The sequence below is a fragment of the Morone saxatilis genome, unplaced genomic scaffold (assembly GCF_004916995.1).
Source record: "Morone saxatilis isolate NCDOM2014 unplaced genomic scaffold, NCSU_SB_2.0 Contig8, whole genome shotgun sequence".
In the NCBI taxonomy this organism is placed as follows: domain Eukaryota; kingdom Metazoa; phylum Chordata; class Actinopteri; family Moronidae; genus Morone; species Morone saxatilis.
This window is the reverse complement of record NW_023340257.1, coordinates 2,985,958-3,002,044: the sequence shown is the minus strand read 5'-3', so window position 1 is coordinate 3,002,044 and position 16,087 is coordinate 2,985,958. Positions and strand designations below refer to the sequence as shown.

The 16,087-nt window shown below is 39.8% G+C and overlaps 1 protein-coding gene across 1 annotated transcript in view; it reads left to right on the top strand.

Annotated features, from left to right (window-relative positions):
- sorl1 (sortilin-related receptor, L(DLR class) A repeats containing) overlaps positions 1 to 16,087 on the top strand; it is a 49,658-nt gene that overhangs the window by 16,984 nt on the left and 16,587 nt on the right. Inside the window, exons 7-23 of the mRNA XM_035680368.1 lie at positions 3,337 to 3,410; positions 4,467 to 4,555; positions 5,599 to 5,777; positions 6,777 to 6,963; positions 8,522 to 8,650; positions 9,201 to 9,286; positions 10,425 to 10,597; positions 10,796 to 10,927; positions 11,528 to 11,619; positions 12,646 to 12,892; positions 12,978 to 13,116; positions 13,326 to 13,499; positions 13,622 to 13,735; positions 13,820 to 13,942; positions 14,369 to 14,488; positions 14,751 to 14,876; positions 15,806 to 15,916. Coding sequence (XP_035536261.1) covers positions 3,337 to 3,410; positions 4,467 to 4,555; positions 5,599 to 5,777; positions 6,777 to 6,963; positions 8,522 to 8,650; positions 9,201 to 9,286; positions 10,425 to 10,597; positions 10,796 to 10,927; positions 11,528 to 11,619; positions 12,646 to 12,892; positions 12,978 to 13,116; positions 13,326 to 13,499; positions 13,622 to 13,735; positions 13,820 to 13,942; positions 14,369 to 14,488; positions 14,751 to 14,876; positions 15,806 to 15,916 — 2,295 coding nt within the window. The remainder of the gene's footprint in view (positions 1 to 3,336; positions 3,411 to 4,466; positions 4,556 to 5,598; positions 5,778 to 6,776; positions 6,964 to 8,521; positions 8,651 to 9,200; positions 9,287 to 10,424; positions 10,598 to 10,795; positions 10,928 to 11,527; positions 11,620 to 12,645; positions 12,893 to 12,977; positions 13,117 to 13,325; positions 13,500 to 13,621; positions 13,736 to 13,819; positions 13,943 to 14,368; positions 14,489 to 14,750; positions 14,877 to 15,805; positions 15,917 to 16,087) is intronic.

Sequence of the window (16,087 nt, the reverse complement as noted above, 5' to 3'; positions counted from 1 at the left end):
AATGTGAGTTGACTGACTGAACTAGTTTTAGATTTTAGTTTAGTTGTAGTTAACTATAATAACCTTGATTGCAACTGTAACAGACTACAGCTGTAGTGACATTTTGTTTCTCCTTGGACTAAAATGTTAAAAAACAGAAAAAACATTGAACGAAAAACATAAAAGCAGCAGACAAAATAAAAGAACATCAGAGGAAACATAAAAGCCTTGAGACCAAACATATGAACATCAGAAAAAAACCCACCAACAATACACGGTCCAAAATTGTCTTTAGTTCATTTGCCAATGGCAGGTGAACTGAGAAAATACAATAAAAAAAATTACAGGCCATAAAATTGCATCATTACAGACTGTACCTAACTGAAATGATCACATGTTGCCAGGCTCTCTGGGCTCCTGTGTTGTTCGGACGCCACCTCTCGCAAAAACGCAGACATCTGTGAAATTTCTCTTCGTCATTCTTCTTGGTGGATCAATACCGGGAATATGTCACCATGTCTCTGATAACATGTAACACAGGGGGTTCTTACGGCAAAAACATAGACATTGTGTAGAAATATTAGTAAGCTGCTTTGATTTGATTGGCTGGTGTCACGACTGGTATGGTGGACAGTTATACACATAAAAAAACACAACCGCAACTATGTAAACCTGATTCCAAATGATTTACCAGCCACCTGCCCCCATATAGCCAAGTTTATTTGTCCACCAAACCCAAAATCTACCCACATTTTGTGCTTGGTGGATGTTAATTTTGGACCCTGGTTCAATACATATCTCTCTATATGATGTGGTAGCTCTACTGTAAAACATAATTACACTAGTTGACTTTGAATTCACTCTGAGGAGACACCTTTCTACGAAGGTATCCAAAAATGTTGTTCATAGTGTTATCTTTTTTTTTTTATTATTGCCCTCACAGTCATATACTTTTCTAAGATAATGCTCTTCCACTCGTCCAAAAATAAAATCCTGGAAGAAACAGTGACTCACAATGAAACTCTTTTAAAACCACAAGTTTAAAGATATTGAATTTTGGCAGAACATATTTCCTATCAGCAGTTGGGCAGCAAAACCCTGCTTTTTAGCCTGGTGGTATAAGTTATTCCTTAAACAGTGGTGCTGATGGGACTGATAACACAGACATAGTGTTTCATATTTGTACAATGGCGCAGAATCTTCTTTGGAACATTTGTTTATTGTCTCCAGTCTCTGGCTCCTGGTGTGATGATGTTTAATGAGAGTCATTAGCCCATTTTACACAGAGACAGAGCGTAATTATTTTCTGAGGCATTTTTACAGCCCTCGACAGAGACACAGCAACCATGTTACTCATGTTTTGATCTGCGCTTCTTGAAGTCGTTCACCCTGAAATGAGATTTGATTAACACGATTGATGTCTGCAGACGTAATCAGCTGTCTGCTCTTCAGTGTCAAAGGCAGACACTGCTGGTATTAATCATCCACTCCATAAATTCCATTGTTCTTGATGGATGAAGGGAGTGATGCATATTGTAATGGATGTGTGTGCGTATGTCAGTGTGGTATTATTGTATGTATGTGTAGGTTATTTACCATGTTATTTACCATGCTCACCATTAGCATTGAAACGTCTGCTGATAAACTGGCAATAAACACAAAGCACACCTGAGGCTGATGGGAATGGCATTAGTTTTGAAGATACAAAGACATTTTCACCGTTCTTCTGTGGGGAACAGGAATGTCTTTGCAAGATTTCATCAATCCATCCAACCGTTGACATTTCAGTCTGAGCCGAAGCAGTGGACCGACTGACATTGCTGTCCCTGGAGCCATGCAGCTAGCACGGCTAATAAGGACATTGAGTCTCGTCTTTTCTTAAAGGTCCAGTGTGTGTGTCCAGGAGGATCTATTGTCAGAAATTAAATATAATATTCATAGGTATGTTTTTTATTAGTGTATAATCAGCTGAATATAAGAATCATTGTATTTTCTTTACCTTAGAATGAGCCGTTTTTATCTTTAAATGCCACATGTTGCCTTCCATGTAGTCCGCCATGTTGAGCTGTACTACTGTGTTTTTACAGTAGCCCAGAACGGACAAATACTGGCTGTAGATAAGTGTGTTTGCGTCTTTCACACATTTTGTGGTCACCATAGTTTCTCCTAGAAGAGTGTCCGTCGATAAAAATATGTCATTCTAAAGTAACAAAATCACAATGATTCCTATTTTCAGCTGATTATACACTGATGAAAACATAGCTATGGATATTATATTTCATTACTGACAATAGATTCTCCTAAATGTTGCACACTGGACCTTTTAAGATGTCAAAATAAAAATATATTTTGCAAGGCGTTGAAGATGTTTTTCAGTTATAACTTAGTTATGTACATTACATCACTTAATTACTGAAAAGTTGAGTCTTTCCTGTATTTTGCCAAGGGAAGTAAAGAAGGCTCTCTAATTATAGTAATAATAATTGGCAAAATATAGCAAATTATTGGCTTATTATTTAACACAATGCCAAATGCATAATTCTAATAATTTTGTAGTCACTGGTATTTTCTAGCTATGTTTGTTGCATGGCTTAAGGCATTAAAAGCACTACAGAATTATGAAAGAGATGTAAAGACTGTGGGTCATACTGATGTATCTCAACAAGTACTAGATGGACTGCCGTGACTTATGTACAGACATTCATGAATGCTACAAACTTTGGTGATCCCCTGAATTTTCCCCTAGCTCACCAGCAGGGGAAATTTTTATTCATCCAGCAGCCAGCATCTCAATATCTACTGGATGCATTTGTGCAACATTAGGTACACATCATTTGTAATACCATTGGTGACAATATGCTTACAACATAACACTACCACAGACTAACTCTAACACCACTGTCACCCCCACTCACCATGACTGCTAAAAATCAGACAAGAACCTCATCTTTTAACGGCATTTGGTTTGCTTTACAATGAGCATTGCAGCCTCTGAAGTCCACTGACAAGGCTGCAGACTCTCAGACTCTCAGTTCTTTACAAATGGGAAGTTTCCATTTCTGCATCTTTGATTTCATTATGTTTATTTGTGAATTGCCTGAGCATATCATTCCTGGTGATCTGCCTTATTATTTAACAACATACTGTCAAAGGAAAGTATTGGTTAGTGCATACAAATGCTACATGCGTGAACCGATACAGAATGCTATGGTTTGAGCTCTTGGGTTACAGATTTTCCATATGTGAAAGCAAAAACAGTGGTCACATCAAGTCTGTAATATTCAGGGAAAACCCCTGTAATGTGTGTGTGTGTGTGTGTGTGTGTGTTTAAAATGTCTTTTTGTCCTCTGATTGCAGGATCTGTAGGCAGGAACTTGGCCAACAAGCCTAATGTGTATGTATCCAGCAGCGCTGGAGCCCGGTGGAAAGAGGTCAGTACAAAATCTGACACAGATGACATAAAAGCAGCTTGTCTATCAAAGAGAGTTAACATGTCACAATGCGTTACTTCTCAGTGCCTGTATATGTACCCAGGCATTGTAAACCTTTCTGCACTTTTTGCTAGGACTCACCCTTTCTACAATTCTGGAAAACACATATAGCAATAGCTAAATGTGAATCAGGCTTTAGCTTGCTTTTGTTCCATGGATATAGTTCATTGTTAGTTGATTAGTAGCAGGTTTGGTTTTTTCACTGAAAACAGCTGTCAAAACAACGAGCTAAAAGACACTGAAATGAGCCATAGAGCTGAGGGGAACTGAAGACTGGGGCCGTAACTGTTTGTTGGTCAATACGAGCAACCTGCACAGTGTATGCAATTATTCAACACAATAATTTATGACATCGGTAAGTAGCATGGCATCATGGGAGTTGCTGATGAAAATCTATCTATCTATGAATCTAGATATATTGAATTGAAACCCCTGTATTGTGATATGTATCACATTGCCAGATTCTTGCCAGTACACAGCTGTAATACCAATCAAATAACAATCAAATCAAGTGGCTGGGGTTAAATAGTATCTCCTTCACAAAATGCACATTAAACCAACAAAAACTGCATTCAAATTCCTGAGCCCTGATAAGAAAATCAAATGTCCCTTAAATAAATTAAATAAGGATTGCTAGTCTTTCAGTTAATGTGTGTTTCTGGTGTGTGTGCTCATGGGGAAACAATTGAATGAAGGATTAAGGGAAGGGAATTCAGTTCAGTTATTTTCAGTTAGTGGAGTTGAGAGGGATGTGTGTGTGTTTGAGGTCAAATGTCAGTTTATAGTGACATCAAAGTCACATTTCAATTCTGATATGACTTTTTACACTGAGGTCACATTGCAAAGTATCAGACCTGTATCTGAGTTGGACCACATACGAAGGTGGTCTCAAATCAGAATCAAAAAGATCAGATTCCATGTGATTTGTGCTGTTCACACTGATCTTTTATGGCCTGTTACGTGCATTATGCTCTGACCGTGCTTCCTGTTGTCCAGGCACTGGCAGGCCCTCATTTCTACACATGGGGTGACCACGGTGGCATCCTGATGGCCATCGCACAAGGAGGCCCCACGACACTTCTCAAGTAAGTCCGAATGACCTGTTTAAATGTTACTCCAGGACAGAAAAATATCAGATTTGAGGTCAGAAACTAAATGTGTCATTCAGTAGGTGTAAAAAAATATCAAAGAATATTGTATCGCTATGTATGATGTATCGATTCTCAACACTATCGATTTTGGCGACTGAGATGAATACAAATGATTCCACTGTTCTGGTTGCTTGTTGCTATGTTCTTTATACTATGAAAGTTTTCCTAAGATTGGATGTTTAAAAAGAATTTGCAATATATCGCCTAGCTTACAGTATTGCAATATATCACAATTTACTGAATCGTAACACCTGTATCGTGATATGTAACCCATCACCAGATTCTTGCCAATACAAAGCCCTATCATTCTGTTGGTTCTACCTAAACTAACAAACATAAAACCCTGAGAGACTGCTCTGTGAGTGGAAGGCTTCCATTTGAAACCTCCAAACAACTTGAGGAAGTCTGGGGGAGCGAAGCACATAAAGCCCCAGTGGATGTGCTCATTAGCCAGCAGGAGCAGGTTCTGTGAACGTGAAGCTGTGTGTTGTAGAAAAAAAGTAAAAAAACAATTTTTTCTCAGTAAACAGAGGTGTCATAAAACACCTCTATGCCAACATTGCAGGTATTCATAATTATGTGCACGGGATGCAGTATATGAATGTGAAAACACACACACACACACACACACACACACACATACAACCTCGTTTATGTGCTGAGTTCCCATACCCTGGTTACTTACTAACCTGGTTTTGCCTTTATATATTATGTCAGTATAACTGGGATAAATCACCCAATTTCAATGCCTGGTTTACTCCCATATTACCCCCATATTAAATGGGTGTTTTTTCAGATGATGGCATCTTCCTCTCTGTTGCTATGTCATAGAATGAATGGGTAGACCGCAGATGAAAGGAAATTAATATAACAGATTTATTAAAAAGGAACAGACATAAACAGTACATGGGGAACAGCTGAAAAGTCATTGTTGCTTAATAACATAACGTGTTGAACACTGGCCATGTCCCTGTCAGGTTCAGCACCAATGAAGGCGAGACTTGGACCGACTTTAAGTTCTCAGACAGGGATGTATATGTCTACCAGCTGCTGACCGAGCCCGGGGAGAAGAGTACCATCTTCACCGTCTTCGGCTCCTATGCCGACCAGAGACACAGCTGGCTCATCCTGCAGGTCAACACCTCCGACGTTCTGGGTAGGTTGGAGAGCAGGAGGGAGGGAGAGAATATCGAGCTTTTATGTTCGAGATCCTCAGCTCTTAGCAACAATAGCTCACAACAGCTATTCATAAGTTTATACCTCTTGATATACCCGCTGTGGCGCTCATCAGAAGGTTTAATTTATGGAGATCCTGATTTTTTAATTATTATCTTCAATGCTACATTAAATACAGTGCTGGTAGTAAATGATTACATTTGTTCAGGGTTATGTAATCAGATTCAACTAAAATAACTATGATCAACCCAGATTACATTTGAGACAAGATGTGTAGTTAGATTATAGGTACGTTGTCAAAGGATTACCTCGTTACATTTTTGATTACGTCTTTACAATATGGTTTGTTGGAACATATATCTTGATAAGGGAATAGGGACAGACTCAACCTAAGGCATCATGGGATTAACAATGGATGGCTAACGACCATGCTAGCAACAAAAATGTGATGTTAAATGTTGTTGTGATGTTGATGTTATTTGTTGTTGTGATGTTGATGTTATTTGATTTGACCAACTGTAAATGCTGATTATACTAAATGCATTTCATTTGCATTGAACATTTTTTTAAGAATATTTTTGTAACCCAAATTTTGTCCATTTTGTTAGTATAAGGTGTGATATTGTTAAAGTTTGTTTTTTAAGTAATAACTAAAGAAGATAAAAAAAGTTGTAATCCAATGGATTACATTACTAATTACAAAAAATGCCATGTAATTTGTAATCAGTAACTGACTACATTTCATTCTGTATTAGCTGGGCTAGAAAAAGGGAGAAATGCATGTATTCTCTGGTGCTTTAAAGAGCTGTGAACCTTTTAATTGAGGCTACTAGATGGAGCGCTTCATTGCTCGAGTCCTCTACCTAAAGAAATGGAGGTCTGATTGACAAATGGACCGCCAGGAACATTAGCGAGTAACTCTTGAGTTTCTTTGTCAATGTCAAATATCTATAGTTTCTCTCCTTTTTTTTGTCTCCAGGTGTGCCGTGCTCTGAGGCCGACTACAAGCACTGGTCACCGTCAGACGAGCACGGCAACGAGTGTCTGCTGGGCAGGGAGATAACGTTCAAGAGACGAGCTCCCCACGCCACGTGTTTTAACGGAGAGGACTTCGACCGACCCGTCACCATCTCTAACTGCTCCTGCACACGCCAGGACTACGAATGGTTAGGCACCCACACATTTCATCAGTGCTCGTTGTCTGTACGATGGAAACAGTTGTGTGTTAATACATGTCAGTAAAGGAAGCACCTGTCGGACTACTTTTTTAAAGAAACCCATTTCTGCAAATAGCTGCCAATAGGAAGTGTTTAATAGCTTCAGAAGCTCCATTTCCAACTCAGAATGAGCTAATCACACACTGTTTTGCATGTTTCCATAGGGTGCTTGAAATCCTTGAAAGTTTGTGAATTTGAGGTGGGAAAATCAAGGCCTTGAAAGTTTTTGAATATAGACATAAATAGACATGGGTCATTGAAAAGTGCATTAAGTTTTTTTGATATTTGATATTTTATTTATTTATTTTACTCTCTTTTTAATTGCTGTCTGTGAGCTTCTGCAAAGCCTGCTAGTTCTGATTCTAGAAATACTCAGTGTAACAGTAATTTACCTCTATCCATGTCTCAAACTAAAGTCCTCGGAAAGTCATTGAATTTGGATGTTTAATAAGGCGTGGAAACCCTGTTTTTGTATACATAAAGTACCTCTTAATAACAAAAATGTTAGGGTTAGGGTTAGACCCTAATCTAAATGCAGAAATACCTCACTTGAGTATTTGGTGTATTCATTGTTATGTGTTCTGTTACTTTATTACACAGCAATGGAATCAGGTGTATCATATCCCTTTGATCATCCTTGATCTGTGACAAATTCATTTGATTGAATATAATTTATTTCAAACACAACTACCAAAAAAACCAATGTGCAGGGAATTTGGTGAATTGCTCACACATATAATCCTTTTCACTTTACCTTCTGTGAAAGGGTTTTTTGGGTACATATTTTCTTTTATATATACACAGGGTTCCCATATGTCCTGGAAAACCTGGTAAATCTGGAAAGTTAAAGACTAGTTTTCCAGTCATGGAAACGTTCTCTTTGTATTTTGGCCATGTCAGTCAGTCTAGTCGTTCCCACCAGATGTGGAGTCACATGGAATGCACCCATCTTTTTGGAGTTGTAATGAACCTGAGACACTTTATCATGAAAAAAAGAGGCATAAAACTGGAGTTGAAGTCAATGTAGGCCTACTGGTTAATTAGACAGTTTGTAAGTGCTGTCCTGAATTGTCAAGATGAACTCCTGGAAAATGTCCTGAAACAACTATATTTTGTGCCACAAATCTGACCATACGATTGTTATTACATTTATTACTAATTGGTAAATAGCTTTGTAAGACGAGGTGAGGCAAATCCTCCCACACAGTAAAAATCTATATTCATCAGCTTTGGTGTGAGTGGGACTTCTTTCATATCAGAGGTCGATGGAGTTGGCTGGCTATTATCTGACTCTTAATTAAATTTCAATACTGGCAAACCAATACATTGGTTTAAGCCCACTCTGCACATTGTTATTGCTCCTTGAGCTCCCATCACAACTCATAATCAGTCTGTTTTAAAATGCACATCAGGTGCTGCCATTCATCACAGGCCAAAAGCTAACCGTTTTTTTTTTTTTTTGCCTCCCTGTGTTTACTCCCAACCTGTCTCCTCCTCCTCCTTGCAGTGATTACGGCTTCAAGCTGAGCGAAGACCTGTCTCTTCAGGTGTGTGTGCCTGACCCCGAGTTCTCAGGTAACCTCTACGCTCCTCCAGTGCCGTGTCCTGTCGGTACCACCTACCGCCGCAGCAAAGGGTAAGCTGCTGCTGTTTGACGTTACAGTGCAGAAATGTGCAGCCAGGGATTCTTTTGTGTGCTTTATTAGCATAATGTTGGCATCTGCAGCACTAGCAGGTTTCCATATGGTAAGCTTTTTTTCCTGTGCATTTTATTGACCCGTTGTACTTTTCTTATATTTTCAAGTCATGGACGTCTCTGAACTGCCATGCTTTCAGGCCTCACTTTTAATTTGACCAAATCTCGATCCATAGACACTATTATGTGACACTTTTTTTTTTTTTTGTCATAAAACATGGCAAGATAACAGGTAAGAATGAAACCTGAGAAGTAAAAAATAGAATTCCACTGTTAATAATCTGTTCCTTGTTGTTTCTTGTGAACCCTGTCTGGTTGCACTGTGGACAATTACCTGAGAGTTCCCCCAGAATAGAAAAAGAAGGACCAGCCTTTGTTCTCTTTAGTTTATTACTGCTATGGAGCAAACTGCCACTGCCATCATTCGATGTGTTTGGTGAGGGCGCCACCAAGTGTTGAACTGTAGTAAACTCTTTGTATCTTGCTGCAGCTACAGGAAGGTACCAGGAGACAGCTGTAGTGGAGGAGACGTGGAGTCCAGACTGGATGGAGAGATGCTGCCTTGTCCTGTCGGAGGTAAACCTGCTCTCTGTTATAATCATCAGTCATGGTGAATAATAGGTGTATAAATCAGAATGTGGTGGCTTCCAATCCAAACACACATATCATCTGTATTTTCTGATGTACCTCCTCTACCAGCAGCAGTGTGCTTTTCATTTTGATTTCATTATTTCATCTTCATTTATATATTTATATTTTATAAATATAATAGGTTCTTGTTAATTTTACTTGCTACTTAGGATATTAAAAACTTGTCCTTTTAGACAAAAAATGTGAAGATTTTTTTAAATAATGGACAATGGAGCATCTTAATTATTGTCTGTGACTGGCTGCTCTCAACACTTTAGAACTGTTGTTCAATATTACACTGACACTTCACTGTAAGCAGAATGAAGGTTTTTACTCTAAGTAAGTTGGCTCTTTATAGCACCTCTGGCCTTGAGGTGTTTGGGAGGATGAAGACTGGTTGGTAGGGATGGGACGATATCCGATTTTATTGCCATAAAAACACTATATAAGTTGATTGTAGAGAATTGAGTGACTTGAAAACGCTGTCTAATGTACGGTCATATATTTATTTCCTAATTTATTTTAAACAAGGGGACAAGGTGGACTGAGACTGTCCAATGACTCTCCAGTCATTCCAAAATCTTGTCCCAGTCAGGGAGATGAAGGGCCTATCAGAGGTGTCCTGTCTGTGATGCAATAAAACAATTTTTGTTTTTTAACAGAATGTAAGGTTCAAGGTCCAGTGTGTAAGATTTCATCTACTGACAGCGCGGGTCACCTTCCATGGAGTCTGCCATGTTGAACCGCCACTGGCTCTAGATAGTCACTATAGTTTTTTTTAGGAGTTTTAAGCATATTTTTAGGATTATCATGATAATATCAGTTATTTTGAAGATGATCGTGACAGGAAATTTTCATATTGTCCCAAAAATCAGGCTGACAATAAGACAGAAGACAGACGTTTATATTCAAGAAGCATTAATATCATAAATTAAAACAAGTTGAAATCTCTGATACAATATACTTTTTCCAATCTTGGTTTACTACACACTACACTAAATATATTATTTCAGTCCAAACGGTATTGGTAGTGATTAGATCCAAGTGTCTTTTTTCATCAGTCTCGTCTCCTGTTCTCTTTCAGAGAGTAACGAGTTCATCCTGTACGCCGTGAGGAACTCCATCCATCGCTACGACCTGGCCACAGGCACAGACCAGGCCCTGCCTCTGGCCGGCCTCAGGGAGGCTGTGGCTCTGGACTTTGACTACGAAAGGAACTGCCTGTACTGGGCTGACATTTCACTGGACACCATACAGGTAAGTGAGAAGAAATCCCCCCCCTGGTCTTGGCCTCAGGTCAGCCTGGACCAAACACAAGAGAAGCAGGGCTGGTCGAGATGAGTGCAGAGACTGAAGAGGAGCTTATGGTTTAGACACAAGCTAAAATGTTTTGCTCCTTTTTGAAGTGAATGTAACTGCTCAGCAGTATGTTTATCTGTCTCTCTCTCTCTGCAGCGTCTGTGTCTGAACGGCAGTACAGGTCAGGAGGTTGTAGTGAGGAAAGATCTGCAGAACGTGGAAGCTCTGACCTTCGACCCCATCAGTAGACTGCTGTACTGGGTTGACGCCGGAGCTCAGAAGATTGAGGTACAGAAGTGTTGTGTGTGTGTTTGTATATGTGATAGCACTGTTAGAAGACAGCGTCAGTTTCGATACATGTACTGCTGCAGATGCATCTGCGCCCTGTCCTTTAAACATGGTTGAACTAATCCTTTTTATTTCCTTTTGTTATTTAAAAGCTTTTGTTATGAAGCAGAAGCAGTAACTTAACACGACTCCTATACAGCTGAGTGCAGACATGAAATGGTAAAATAAAGCAGATATCTGAAAGTACAAATGGAGATGCAGGAGAGAAACTAAACTTCAAACAACAGAGATTCAGTCAGAAGATGCAAAAGTGCTGAGAGCTGAACACTTTTAGAAACATCTGTTTGAGTCTCAGAGCACACTTGTTTCTCAATAATCTGCAATCTCTTCTTACTCATGAGAAGAGTATGAAGTTCACAAATGTGGGCTCACTGTAAAACCTCTGCTGGTTTGGTTTTAAGGACTTGTTGCTCTAATGACTGCTGCACATTTGAAGTCAGCTTTGAAGAACTGAAAAAAACAGATTTGTGTCAAATCGAAAAATGTTAAAGTTATCAGAGGCTTAAACTAAAAGTGATGAACCTGTTGTTGTGTTTGAAGGTGTCTAACCCTGACGGCGACCTGCGTCATACTCTGCTCAACTCTTCTATACTGGAACATCCCAGAGCTCTGGTTCTGCTGCCTGGAGAGAGGTAACCACACACACACATTTGTAATTCTATACCAGTGAGGACCCTCTTACCCTTAATCTTAGTATAAAGGCACAATCTTTTATATAGTATAATGTATATATTATAATGTATATATATTATATAGACATTAGAATAATTGTATATAAATAGTCATACATAGTGTTTATGTAGGTCATAGAGAGGCATCAGTATTAAACTGAGACTGTTTAAAACTCCTTGTATTGTATTTAAGTATGAGTATGTTTTGTAAAAATGGAATTGAAAATCCAATCCAATACATTCAAACAAGAAATAAAACATTAGCTCTGTATGAATATTATTCATTGTTGTGGTCAGAAAAGCATGGATTGTGGCTTTAACATCTACATCTATAGGCCTAATCCCAACCTTTACCTAGACCAACAGTCATTCTCATATCAACCCTCAGGCAGACATTGGAGGAAGGGATGACCAGACTAAATGTCCACACAAAAAAATTTCTTACAGTGGATGCCTGAAACTGCCACACTCACTCACATACACCATGACAAAGAGTTGCTTTCCACATCTGCAAACATGCTTCTGCTTTTGTTAATGATGAGTTCAGCTTATTGACAAAGATACCCCTCTGTGTTATTCTTTTTTTCCACTCGTTCCCTAGTTCCTTTTTTATTTTGGTCCAAAAAAAATTCTGTCTGCCTTACTGTACTCGCTTCCTCTTTCTCTGCTGTCTGCTCTCTCTTAGGGGCGAATATGGCCATTTTTATAGCCAGCCATGTGTGTATTTGTAAGTAAAAAGGCACTTTAGACCAGGGTGTAGTTATCTGACATTGTACAGATCAAATATTTAATATTAAATCTCCATGATAATTTATTACATAAATTACCCCTTGTAGGTAGTGGAAACCTGTGTCACAAAGTGGCAAGATCTTACAACAGACAACCAGGTTAAAGTGTCTGTATTAATGCTTAGCTCATTAGATGTGTTTTTTTCCTTTATGGCAAATAATACCTTCAGGTTTAATTTATCCTATGTATGTCCCACAGTCTGATGTTCTGGACTGACTGGGGAGACAGAGCGGCCGGCGTTTACCGGAGCTACATGGACGGAACCAGTGTGTCCTGCATCGTGTCTGAGGGTGTCCGCTGGCCCAACGGGATCACAGCCGACGACCACTGGCTGTATTGGACCGAAGCCTACAGCGACCGCATCGAGAGGGCCGACTTCACTGGGGGCCAGAGGAGCGTTCTCATGGAGGGGCTGCCCCACCCGTACGCCATTGCGGTCTTCAAGGTGAGACTGAATATAAAATAAACTATCAGAAATAATTTGGATTGGATTGTAGAATATGTTGACTTTTCATGTCTGTTGTTTTCAGAATGACCTGTACTGGGACGACTGGTCCAGAATGGGGATTTTCAAAGCTCCAAAAGCTGGTTCCCAGAACAATGAGCTGATTGTTGGCAGACTGACCGGAGTTATGGACCTTAAGATTTTCTATAAGGGGAAGAACAGAGGTGAGGAGGCATGTCCAGAAAGTTTGAACGCTTAGCAGAATAAAGTGAGAAATGAATCAATGACATATTACTACTCTTATCTTAATCAAGGCAAACTGTAGATTACAGGTAGAAATTACCCATCAGGATTACTGCTTCAGGGCTTCAGAACTAATGAAAACAACACTGTATTACTGCTCACACTGAGGTCCTGATCTCTTGTCCACCAGGCCATAATGCCTGTGCCGACCAGCCCTGCAGCCTGCTGTGTCTTCCTCAGCCCGGCCACCGACACACCTGTGTCTGCCCAGACGGCGCTCCGACTGTAACCATGCCCAACGGAGAGCTGCAGTGCCAGTGTCCCACCGGCTACCAGCTCCAAAACAACACCTGCGTCAAGACAGGTGAGACAAAAGCACATACTGCAGAATCATGATGATCTCGTGCTGTAAAATATATGATCTTGCTTGAGTTTCATATTTGATTTATTAGTGGCCGCATGGGTTCTTTTCTTTCCTCCAATCAGAGCACAGCTGTTTGGCTAACCAGTACCGCTGCTCTAACGGCCGCTGCATCAGCAGCATCTGGAAGTGTGACAGCGACAACGACTGTGGAGACATGAGTGACGAACAGGAGTGCCGTAAGTATTCAGCTACATCACTTCTCAGAAGCACTTTCTACATAAAGAACTTCACATGTATGTTTGTGTCCTGTCCACTTTCAGCCACTACGACCTGTGACCCGTCCAACCAGTTTCGCTGCGTGGCCTCAGGTTCCTGCATCCCCCTGGCCTTCAAATGTGACCACGAAGACGACTGTGGAGACAACAGCGACGAGGAGCACTGTGGTAAGCTGTGACTGTTCTCTATCTGCCATCACTTTGAAGATTTGTATTGTATATGTACAGATGATAATAAGCAACAAAACAAACTAAATCAAAGGTTTTTGCCCAAATAAAGTGTTAATTAAATTGAAAAGTAACATCATTAAAAGCTTGGTTCTAGTATAAACTAATGACCGGAAAAGGGAGGCTAGATTATGTATGTTATGTTTCCTACATTTGATGGCATACTGAATCCCTTGGTGGTTTTCTCATTAAACTGCCAGTGCTGCAGGGGTTTCTGAGTTACTCCAAAATCAAAAAGAAATAAAAAGTGTAAATGATTTTCATGTCAGCTAAACAAAGGTTTAATTTCTCAAGACCTCTTAACTGCAGGCAGCACAAATGCACAATCCATAATAACATTAATCAACAAGTTCTTGCATTTGTCAGAGTCCCACCAGTGTGGCCCAGGAGAGTTTACATGTGCACGAGGTGTTTGTATCCGGGAGGCATGGCGCTGCGATGGAGACAATGACTGCAGAGACTGGTCGGATGAGGCCAACTGCACAGGTGACAACTGTGTTACTGACTACATGATACATCATAAAAAATAAAGCTCTAAGATCCGTTACAGTGGAAATAGAATGTCATCAGTCATAAGAAAAACCAACATTGTCTTTTGGCACAGTCACAGGAATAATCATGCCAACAGTATGGTTATTTATGTCACTATTTTAATACAAATCTACAAATCTATCTAATGGTAGAGTGTGTTGCAGCTCCAAGCCTTTCCAGCTTTTCAAGCCTTTCATCTCTCTCTGTTTGTCCCTAGTGGGCCACCATACATGCGAGGCCAGTAGCTTCCAGTGTCACACAGGTCACTGTATACCACAGCGGTGGACGTGTGACGGTGATGACGACTGCCAGGATGACTCAGACGAAGACCCCCAATATTGTGGTAAGTAGAGACAGTTGCATACTTAACAGTGTCACCATGACAGGCTCTACTAGTGTTGGCCACATATTCGTAAAATGTGATTGTTGATTGATGTAAATTAAAATCAGCCGGTATGTACTGACAGCATGTAATTGTAGAACTCATCGTGTAAATTTAGAATAAACTCACCAACCAGTCCTAGTGAAGAATAAAACACTGAATCAGAACAACTGCCCCTATTTTGACCTATGCATATCCCTCTCATCGTTGGTGGCTAGATGCTTGCTGGTGCCTGTGTCACTTCACGCCATTGTCCTATTTAAAGCGTTGCGGCACTTGAAAAAACGATCCCTGTTTGTACATCTCGACCCAAGTAGCAACTCTCCTTCTCAGCTTCTGTGACAGCTCTCTCTCCTGCCCTCCTATTGCTCATTTGTAAAAACAATGGAGGAGAGATTAGTTGTTGAGAAAGAGAAATATCAAGAGCTATACGACTCACAATCCCAATATTATAAAGACAGTGGCAAAAAAGACACTGCCTAGCGAGCCATAGTTGGTAAACACATGGTCCACACATGATTTTAAGCTAAACATTTTATTAGTGTAGTATTATGGTATGCAGTACTATACAACTGACTTGATAAAATGTTGTGTTGAAGGATACAAAAAAATTGAGCTACAATTAAGCTGCTTTGAAGGTCAGGTAATCATCCGTTCTAAGAATGTGAATATCAGCTCAGAATTTAGCTTTTTAAAGCTTCAACCAACAACTTTTAGTATTAACTGTGTGTATGCACACACAGGACACACAAGACATAGACCCACACATTTACCTTATAACAAGGCTGGACATTTTAGCAGTCATAAACAGCTACAGAACTAAAGAACATTAAAGCAATGGTTGTCTGTTAGCAATAATATTGTATTTACTTTATTCTGTGTGTTTTCAGAGAAAACTCTGTGTAATGGCTTCGTCTGCTCCAACCGCACGTGCCTTCCAGCCTCTGCACACTGCAACGGCACCCAGGAGTGTTCAGATGGCAGTGATGAGCACAACTGTGGTGAGTGATCCCATTTGTTTAGCAGAATGCACAGTAGTCATCAGATTGTGGATTCAAATGCCTAGTAGTAAATATAAATTGGCATTACACTAATCCAGAGTCCAACAGGACAGTTAAAAAATAAATTGAAGTAATATCCTGTCCAGAAAGGTACTGCTTCTAGAAGAATTA